At 41.2% G+C, this 10,782-nt stretch overlaps 1 protein-coding gene across 1 annotated transcript in view; it reads right to left on the reverse strand.

Moving 5' to 3' along the window:
• Positions 1-10,782, reverse strand: part of cdh11 (cadherin 11, type 2, OB-cadherin (osteoblast)) — a 98,982-nt gene that overhangs the window by 44,234 nt on the left and 43,966 nt on the right. The window contains exons 5-6 of the mRNA XM_014021209.1: positions 3,638-3,757; positions 1,215-1,382 (exon numbers count right to left, since the gene is read on the reverse strand). Coding sequence (XP_013876663.1) covers positions 1,215-1,382; positions 3,638-3,757 — 288 coding nt within the window. The remainder of the gene's footprint in view (positions 1-1,214; positions 1,383-3,637; positions 3,758-10,782) is intronic.

Consider the following 10,782-nt stretch of genomic DNA (forward strand, 5'->3'; position numbering starts at 1 on the left):
TCCTTTTTCTTTTTTACTTAACAAAACGCACAAGGCAGCTCTTAGACTAATTTTTGAAAATTCAAAAAAATGCATAAAAGTGTCTCAGTGGCACAGAATTGCTTGTAATCACAACGTCTGTCATTAAATGGCATCTCCAATGCAGATGACACATCTCACACACATCTTTACCAGTGAGGAAGAGACGTTCAGCCTCGGCTGAGAATGGAGGAAGGAAAACTGGACAGATAAAGTCATGTTTCAGGTGAAACAGGAGGTAGACTGACTATCTGTTCACAGAGTTTCAGGACAAACCTGTGTTTAGTCTGTTTAGAGACGCTGTCTGCTATGAACATACATGTCAAGTTGTATGGATCGTCCGTAACTTACACAGACTTTACATCATTTTACATCATTTTATATGGACGTACCGATCAATCTCACTGATTTTTTTTATGTTTTACGGATTTTTTCAAAAACTCAGTTTCAAATTTATTTAACATATGCCTGTAGGACGTTAAAAATCAATTCCACTTCCAACCCACTCTGCCGCTAGAAATAAGTTCTTCCTTCCTCGTTTCCTTCTGATATTGCTGCAGCTGGCAGTCCACCTGCACTCTGCCCCCTCCCCTCTGTGGCTGACAGTCTGCATGCACCCCCCACGTGTGATTAATATGGATTTTTTGCAATAATTGAGGATTTTTGAGGCTCATTATAAACAGCTGAAGGGGTTGACATGTATGCATGGAGGCTTTTAATAAAAGTCTCCACTACAACATGTTGCACAAAGCTAAATACGAGAAGTTTACTGAAGTCACAAGAACATACAGAGACTTTTTACCAGAACCAGCAGGAGTCTGAACTCAAGTGTTTTGTTTTTTGTTTGAACTTTGTGCATTCATATTTATCAACCAAGAGTAGTTAAACATGCATTCGAAGATGAAATACAGTATGTTATGTTACTGCACTGTATGTTGGTTTAATATTTGTGTATAGTACATAGTATGTACGGGGTGGGGTAGTCAGGATTTAGTTTAGTTCAAGTTTTCCCACTTAAAAAGATGAGAGAGGACTGTAACTTACATCAAAGTTAGACCGCAGCTATGAGAAACAAAATGAGAAAACATATCTAGAAAATCACATTGTCTGATTGCGTTAATACAATAATAACACATTGTGTTATTGTTATTGTGTTAATAGTTACAGCATAATTAATAAATCCAGTCTTTACTTACTCTGAGGAAACTTTGGAGGGTTGTCGTTGACGTCTGTGAGTGTGATTTTAACCTCCGTGGTCCCCGACAGCCCCCCCATGTGACCACCCATGTCTTTGGCCTGGATGACGACTTCATAATCCTGACGCGCTTCACGATCCATGTTTGGCAAAGCCGTACGAATTATACCTGAAAAAGCAGACATGTTATTTCAGAACTGATGTTCAAATGATTATTTTTAGCTTTAGAATATGAGGAGATTCTGAAAGGCCTGAATGACTAATGTTATTATAAAACCAAGACTGGAAGCAGAGGACTGGTCTCAGAATGACCTCCATCATTTTAATTAAACAGAACTGGAAAAACACAAGATCTATCTTCCAAAGACAAGATTTAAGATTTGGAATACAGCTTAAAGCTGATTGTCACATTAGTCACCCTTAGACCTTAGATAACCTGGTCAATAGAAAGTGTGTGAATAAAGAAAAGAGAAGGGACCAGGTAATGTGGGACATCATTTGTTATAGTGTCCAACTGATAAATGAGTCAATCAGTAGGATCAGCCAACTCTTGCCTATCAGGGATTGTAATTTTCATACATGACTACCTTTAAGCACTAAGTGGAAAAATAAGAACTGGTTTAATCACTGTTTTGTCCATCAGTGAGTTCATGGCAGCTTATCTGTGAAAAAACCTTGTTGGAAAGTAAATAAACCATGTATTTACCACTGTAACTTCATGTCATCACCTGATAAACGATCAGAATATTTCTAACTACAGCATTTTTTGTTTAAAATCAAAACATTTTATCAATCATATCCAAAGTAAACAAGAAGAGTGGTGAAAATCATTTCTCTTTAATATTTTTTAGCTCTCTGTCACCATTCTGTCCATCTCTCCACCATCTCACAGTGTCACTGAGGCTCTCCGGTGTCATATTATGTGAAGTGTGTGACAGCATGAAAAGCTGATAATCTCCAAACCAATTAGAAATGTGAGCTCTGGATCTGAGCCAGTCAAATACCCAACGCTGGTTTGATTAGCCAGATTTACTCTGCACAAATCTCTCTGACTCCCTCTGCCCTAACCACTCAGTTTCCATGAACTCACTCTCTCTAAACCAATTTTCCTCCTGTTTCCTTTCCTAACCTCTCCCTCGCAGTTCTTTCCTATTCGCACTGACCGAACGCAGCTCTGTTTCTACCCTAACCTCCCTGCCTTTATCCAATTTCTGCTTTTAATTCAAACTCAAATATTAAGCCTGTGCTCTGCAGGGACCAGGCTGAATGTTCTCTGGGTCTTCCTCTTACAGCTGTGCTTTCTTCACTTTACCAGTTTACCCCGCCTGGCATGGCTGAGTGTTAAACTAAAATCATCTTACAAGGAAAAAGAACGGAGCTAGAGTTGTTTTGGTCAAACCTTGTTAAAGACTCAGATGACTCAGGTAGCACCTACAGCTCAGTATTAGTAGTAGAGGACTAAGTAAAGCCACTTTGTGTTTGCTAAGGTCGGTTAGCTGCGGTGTTTGCTCCAACAGTCCAAGAGTTGTACATGTTGTGGTTGTTCATTTGTGATTACTTCCTGAGAGGCTCTGGAAAATGTGGCTTCATGATAGAAGCAGCCCAGACTTCTTACCAACTGAAAACACTTCAAGCATCTAATAAACTCTATCTAATGAAAACATATCCAGGACTGATGAGCATTTAAGATACTCATCAGACAAGAGGGAGACAAAACCTCGAACAACTGGTCTCCTCAGGTCCTGGATGTTTACAGAAGAGGGGATGCTTCAGAGAGGGAAACATGTTGCTGCCATTAAATTCTAAATTATCTTTTTATTTCTAAAAACTGGTCAATTTCTTTGTATCAACATCTGATATGTTTACAAAGTTTTATAGTAAATATAGATGGGTCATTTTTTCCTTTCCTTTTTCCTTTTTCATATATATAAACACAAATTTTCATTCTTTGGAACAGAGTTTATGTAAATGTAGACATTATTGTTCTTATTCACTCAGTTTTTCTCTCACTGCTATAGGATTTACAGGCCCCCCAACCTGTCCCCCCAGAGGGCAGAAAGTGAACAGCCCATAAACTTTGATTACATTTTAGTTCAAAACTCTTCAAAGCTGGAAGTGTAGGGTCTTTTTTATCTTGTAGCGACATAAACATTTACACACAACACCAGCAGTGAGGAATGTGTACAATCTGTTGGTTTCAGCTTTCTTATTTCACTCTGTTTCTCAAATTAAACTTGGAAATCATTGTAACCATAATGACAAAGCACATTTTTCCCATCTTTTTTTTACGCTTCTTCTACAGTTTAAATACCAACATGGCAGCGTTTCTTTTTCTGAGCTAAGATTATTTCAAAGTTACTTTGGAATTTCAGGTTTGTCACTTCAAATAAATCTAACTGGACTAACCTGTAGTGGGAGTCTTACCTGTCTGAGGCTCCACAGAAAAGTATGGTTGTCCTTGCAGTATGCTGTACACCAGCCTGGCACTGTTGCCATAGGTGGGGTCATCAGCATCTGTAGCTGTCACCTGCATCACTGATGTACCTGCAGGACAGAGCAGACAGGTGAGTAGGAGGAGACCACCTCAGTGATCCGCTTCAGCGGGAGTTTGACAAACAAGCTTGTTACTCAACTTCTGACTGGATACTGCCTTTTCCAGCTGAATAGGAATCACACACACACACACACACACACACACACACACACACACACACACACACACACACACGTGGGAGACCATGCTCTTCTTTATCCATAAAGCTTGTATATTTGCTAATGGCACTGCAGTGCGCTTTGAAGCAGTATTTACTTAACTGCTTGTCTCCGGCAAAGTGCACATGCTCATTAGAATTCAACAGTTTTTAATATGAATGCATAATGCATCCCTCACTTCTATATCTTTGTCTGTGACACACACGCACACACACACACACACACACACACACACACACACACNCACACACACACACACACACACACACACACAAACTTGTTTTTATATCCTTGTGGGGCCCATCCATTGACTTCCATTCATTTTTAGGTAATTTTATATCCTAATCCTGACCATTTACCCTAAAATTAACCTCATAGGTACCTACCTACCTGACCCTAAAACTAACCTAAACTCAATTGACACCTTGGTCCTAAACCCAACCCCCACACCCAAAATCAGCCTCCAGAGTTGTAGGGTCGGGGTTTTGGGCCCCACAAGGAGCTCCCAGTCCCCACGAGGCTGCATTTTCCTTAAAACTGGGCCCCACATTGTAGGAAAAACAAGGCTACACACACATACATCCACATACACACACACCTTTTCTAATACACTGCAGCTGTACTGATTCTACAGACCGCTCTTTAACAGAGTTTCCTCACATTTCATCATAATCTGGTGGAAGTTTCCAGTCTCCACTATCAGTGGCTTTAATTGTTTTAATAAAACATCCTGCATGCTGACAGAATTCAACAGATTTCACCAAAATCTTTCACAACACTTTGGAAAATCAGCAAAATGCAAAGAACTTCAGCTTTAACTTGCTCTTTATCTTAGTGCTGAAAAAAATCAGACCTTTTAAGTGTGAAGTGTTTTTACTCATCCAGCAGATCTGCTAACTGAACTTTGCCAATGTAGCTTCCAGTGTGAACGACTTTTTATTAACACTGTATGTTCACAATCACACGATCACAAACCAGTGGTTTTGTTCATTTTAATCAATAAACTTGAAACAAAGGATCGAGTTGCAGATACTAAACATTTAAATCTAAAACCTTGGCCAATAAATGCCAAACTTTCATCATCTGCACTGGTTTTCTGCATGGTGCACAAAAAAAGCACATCTGTCTCACCCAAGCACCAACGTGCACCATACAACAACAAAATAATTTGAAGCTCCTATGTTGAATAGTTTTTGAGCTATAAGCATTTGTTTTATCCAGACACCCCCTCTTTAGATGGAGAACCCTGCTCAAATATGGGATCTATCACAAAGCCGTTGGCTGGCGCAGTGTAGGTCAGACACATCTGGGTTGACCAAAAATCACTGAAAAAAACAAAAGAACTGTACAAAATCATGTCATATGTCCTCCCTCTGCATATGTATGATTTCTCTGGTTTCCTCCCACAAACCAAATTCATGCATATTTCTTTGAATGCTAACTTTTAAATGTCTGTATAAGTGTGAATGTTTGTCTCTATGTGTCCCTGTGATGGACTTAGAGACATGTCCAGTGTGTCCCCCGCCTCTCACAGTGACTGCTGGTAAACACCAGGAAAGGAAAAAATGAAATGTATGGACAAATGTTCATCTAAGGAACTCCAGCTTTTGATCGTCTCGCTATTTGCCTAGCTTCCTGTTTACTAGTAAAAAAGATTAATTTAAACATTTTTAACAAGCTCTTTTCAAATATGTAATCCCTCATGGATTGTCTGGATATTATACAGATGTTTCTCCCATTTTTCATGAGTACAAACATACAAAGACTTACAAATAAAAAAGAAGCTTGTCTTCAATTTTATACCTTTACTCCTAACAGTTTTGTTTGAAACATTGTCGACAGATAATGGTAAATTCACACTAACGCGTGGTGTAAACAAAGAACCAGATGTCTGATATTTATCCCTCATAAATCTCAGGTAATACTGCAACATGGATGGGACGTTGTGGGTCGGTGGGCAGAATACTTTGAAGACCTCCTCAATCCTACCGACATGTCTTCCCATGAGGAAGCAGAGCCTGAGGACCCTGGGTCGGACTCTCCAATCTCTGGTGCCGAGGTCACCGAGGTGGTTAAAAAGCTCCTTGGTGGCAAGGTGCCGGGGGTGGAGGAGATTTGCCTGGAGTTCCTTAAGGCTCTTGATGTTGTGAGGTTGTGACAATATCGAGTGGACATCAGGAGCAGTTCCCCTGGATCGGCAGACCAGGGTGGTGGTCCCCCTATTTAAAAAAGGGGGCCGCAGAGTGTGTTCCAACTATAGGAGGATCACACTCCTGAGCCTCCCTGGTAAGGTCTATTCGGGGGTTCTGGAGAGCAGGGTCCGTCGGATGGTCGCATCTCGGATTCAGGAAGAACAGCGGACCAGCTCTACACCCTCAGCAGGGTCCTGGAGGATGCATGGGAGTTCGCCCAACCAGTCTACATGTGTTTTGTGGACTTGGAGAAGGCGTTCGACCGTGTCCCTCGGGGACTCCTGTGGGGGGTACTCTGGGAGAATGGGGTACCAGGCCCATTGATACGGGCTGTTAGGTCTCTGTACAACCGGTGCCAGAGCTCGGTCCACATTGGTAGTAAGTCGGACTCGTTTCTGGTGAGAGTTGGACTCTGCCAAGGTTGCCCTTTGTCACCGATTCTGTTCATAACTTTTATGGACAGAATTTCTAGTCGCAACCAAGGTGTTGAGGGAATCCGTTTTGGTGACCTTAGGATCACATCTCTGCTTTTTGCGGATGATGTGGTCCAATTGGCTTCATCAGATCCTGATCTCCAGCTCTTACTGGAGCGGTTCGCAGCCGAATGTAAAGCGGCTGGGATGAGGATCAGTGCCTCCAAATCCGAGACCATGGTCTTGAGCCGGAAACTGGTAGGGTGCCTTCTCCTGGTCGAGTAGGAGGTCCTGCCCAAAGTGGAGGAGTTTAAGTATCTCAAGGTCTTGTTTACAAAAGAGGGAAGTATGGAGCGGGAGATCAACAGGTGGATTGGTGCTGCATCTGCAGTGATGTGGGTGCTGTACCGGCCTGTACCGGTCTCTGATTACCCCTAATTTACATTACTTGCGTTCCGTCTCCGCTCCACTCCGCTGCGGTGCGCAGGTCGTAGCTGTGGGTTTCAAGTTCAGTTTACACTACCTCCGCTCTGCTCTGACAGACATGCAGGAAGCAGATCGTGCGATAAATTCAGTGATAAATTCAGTGATGTGTGGAAGTCACAGCAAAAAATAATTAATTCTGTGAAAGACGAACTCCAAACACAGCTGAAAACGATATAAAGGCTTTTGGTATCTATGTTGAAACTGTCTCGCTGTCAGCTTTCTGAAACTTCTGATTTCAAAATAAAATCCACGTGTATCGTGTGTGTACACATCTGCTTCATGCCACGTTTCCATCTGCTTCCCAAACAGAACGACACATTCTGACAGCATTTGTGTAGAAATATATCCGTTTGTTTATTAATTTAGCCCCAATTTCGACATTATTCCAACAAATTAGTCCGCCGAATAGTGTCTTATTTTGAAAATACGGATGTTGTGCTCATTTCTTTTCCTGCTGGTGCGACGTAATCTTTAAAAAATGACTCTGGCGCAGCTCCGTCGTCCGGCAAAAATCGGATCTGTTCTAATTTTGACGGATCGCCGTCCGCTCTCCGCCGCCGTGCGCAGCCAGTCAACACTCTCATTGATTAAAATGGGTGCATATTTGCTGCGGAGGTTGGATCGCAGTGGAGCAGAGACGGATGCAAGCAATTTAAATTGGGGGTTAGGCTGCTGCCCCTGCGACCCGATCTTGGATAAGCGGCAGAAAACGGAAGGACGGACTACTGCAACATGTTTTCATGCACTAAAACTCACTGAATACAATAAGGATCACCTGTGAGGACAGCCAGGTCTTTTCTGCATCGGGCCATTCAGATTTCACTTTTATATATATATTTAACTATTACTAAAGAAAGTTTGGGTCCTATGTGAGTACTCAGGATTTTCTTGTAAATTTGATGGATTTCTGGAGTTCAGTATATCTGAAGGGCTTGACATGTGTGTATTGTTGTGGATTAAAAGGTTGTTGTTGTTTTATGAAGTTTTACAAAGCTCCAACATCAGTGTTGTTTAACTCTACTCAGTGAGTAAAGTTCCACTTCGCGTTTTTCTTCTTTAGTTGTCTTAGTTTATTTGGAAACACTGTAGTATCACAGTGACAGAATTATTTCTTCTGTGTCATTTCAGATTATTACTCTTGTGCTGTTGATTGTTGGGCAAAGTTTGAGCTATATACTTATTGATAAATCCCCTCAGATATCCTGGTCAGTGTTATTTTGTTTCACGTGGATGATGTGACAAAGATGCTGACAGATTGTTTCAGTTGATAAAAGCAAGGCCCAGTTTTCAGTCTTCTTGGACAAAGCTTGGCCTGACATTGGAAAAAAAAATCACAATTTGTACGGCCTTTTTTAGTTAAATTAGGACAAATCATGCTGAACAACAGTCAATCTTCAATTACTTTTTCTGGAGCTGAATAACAGCGATGACTGTCCAGCATGAACGATCAATGATTAAAGACATTTCTGTCCACCTGGTGTTTGGTGGGTGAGATTACACATCCATGACTGATCAACTCTAATATGCTGCTGGACCATCTGCTACTAAATAGTTTTCATCACAGCCTAAAGATGTGATAGAAAAGCTTGCGGATGAGATTCAGCAAAAAATATTTCCTTTCATCTGACGACTGCTGCCTTCTCTTCCCCACAAATTTAAACAATACAAGAAGGAAGGAGCTTTTCTCAAACTAAATGTGTCAGATTATACTGCTTTCTGATCTGGTTTGTCACTTCCTGTGTGCACATTTCACTGATTATTAATAATGTATGAAAAAAGCTGTTCAACACTGCAGATGAACTCATTCAGTGTTCTTGTTTAAAAATGTCACTCACTGGAAAAGCAAAAAACATTTCTCAGACAAACAAAGTAAATCTTATGACCTATTTTTTATTGAATTGTTGACTAAAACTGAACATATTAAATTAGAATCTTAAACATGTTGGGTTCAACATTGCCAGGTACAAACACTGGATGTACCTGGTATGTAGCAGTATGTATGTGTATTTGCTGGTAAGTATATAATACTATTATATTATGGATTACTACCAACAATTTGCACTGTACTGGCTTATCTGGATTGATTTGTTGATAGAAAGTTTTAAACCTGTCAGAATGACAATCTTTTTTTAGACAAACAACATTTAGTAATGAGTTAAAGGCAGCAGACGTCTCACACAACTATTTAAATGTCTTTTTCAAGTTCAGAATTGAACATTTCAAGGCCTCTACAAACTCGATTTGAAGCCGAACAGTTGACACACTGTCATGTAGTTCGATGTTCATTTTCACACACACCTTTCATGGCTCCTGAGACACACGGTACTGAGCTCCTGGGAAACCCCTCCCACTGTGGTATACGCCACTGTACAGAGGTTTATCCTGCTGGCATCTACGCTCTAAAAAACACTCCGATACCTGCCGTTATGTGCCCACAAATGTGTCCCAATTAAAGTTTTTGGCAGACAGATTCCTCTGTGCACAACATGTTGCTTCATCTCCGTGCGTGATTTTTTTAGCCATTTGACTATTTTTATAAATGTCTGCTTCTGGGATTCTGGCAGTGCGCAGGTGAAGAAAAAATGCAGCATCTGAATGTGTTCAGCACAAATAAACACTTCCACAAATTTAACAACAATCACAATCATTTCTGTTGTGGAAGGGGGGTGAAAAGCTTTTTTTTTGTTCTTCTCTCGGAGGAGAAGAACACTTTTTCCCTCTCTCCTGCCCTCCCTTATCTTTACCTGCTTTTCTGCTCGGAGCCTCTCTACGTTTTCATCCAAAAATGAAGATTATGGATTTATTTTTATGGATTTGGTTAGCTGGTCTCTTAAAAATTTTTTTGGAACAATTTTTTTCCATGGGAGGACATGTCAAAGGTGGGACCTCTGTTCTACTCTGTTCAACTAGCTGGATAGTATCACTGATCACTGGATTCTTCAGATTGGCTTGGTGGTCTCCTGGTGTTCTACAAAACAATGTTGGTGGCTGTTCAGGCCATTTCCTGGCTGCCTGACCAATATGAAAGATTGTCGTGCTTTCAGCACTCAGACTTTTGCCTTGTGCGAGTTGGACTCGGTCTGCAAGCAGTTCTGCTGAGGGTCGCGGGGCAGCTGTGGTTCCTGGACTTTGCTGGCGAGATGGAATTGATCTTGGAGAAGCTGATAGCTCAGCAGAATTGTCCACACATTGGATTCGCCACCTTGAGATGTACCAGCAGACATTAAGGCAGATGGAAAATTGTTATTGTCTGCCTGACCGAAAACATTTTCTCTGTTCCCAAACAACTGATTACAGATTCGTCTCTCCCGCCTTCCACAAGACCTTGAAGGCTGTGGATCTAGTTTCTCCAGGGTGTCAACTTGTGGTGCCTCCCCCCCTCTCCCCCTCTCACTCCGTCTAATCTGATCCCCTAAACATCAATCTGGAGCTGCACAGAATGAACAATTCAACACCAATATTCTGAACTATGGGTTTTTCTTTTTGGAGGCTGGATTCTTCGGACTCATTCCCTCTAAACTCACTTACTCCTCTGGCTAATAAATGTGCTCTTGTTTCATTGAGTTTATTTTATAAACACCATAGTGTATCTTATTTCATTGATATAATATGATGTTTTGTTTTGTTTTCTCATCTAACCCTCTGTGGTATTTAATTTTTTCTTTTTAAAGGTAGCTCCACCCCTGTTGGTTGCCGCATGACCTGATCACCTGTTCCCCCATGTTTTTGCCATGTGTGTGTCTTCTTGAATGGGTGTTCTTAAATG

This window comes from Austrofundulus limnaeus, unplaced genomic scaffold (assembly GCF_001266775.1).
Source record: "Austrofundulus limnaeus strain Quisiro unplaced genomic scaffold, Austrofundulus_limnaeus-1.0 Scaffold282, whole genome shotgun sequence".
Classification (NCBI taxonomy): domain Eukaryota; kingdom Metazoa; phylum Chordata; class Actinopteri; order Cyprinodontiformes; family Rivulidae; genus Austrofundulus; species Austrofundulus limnaeus.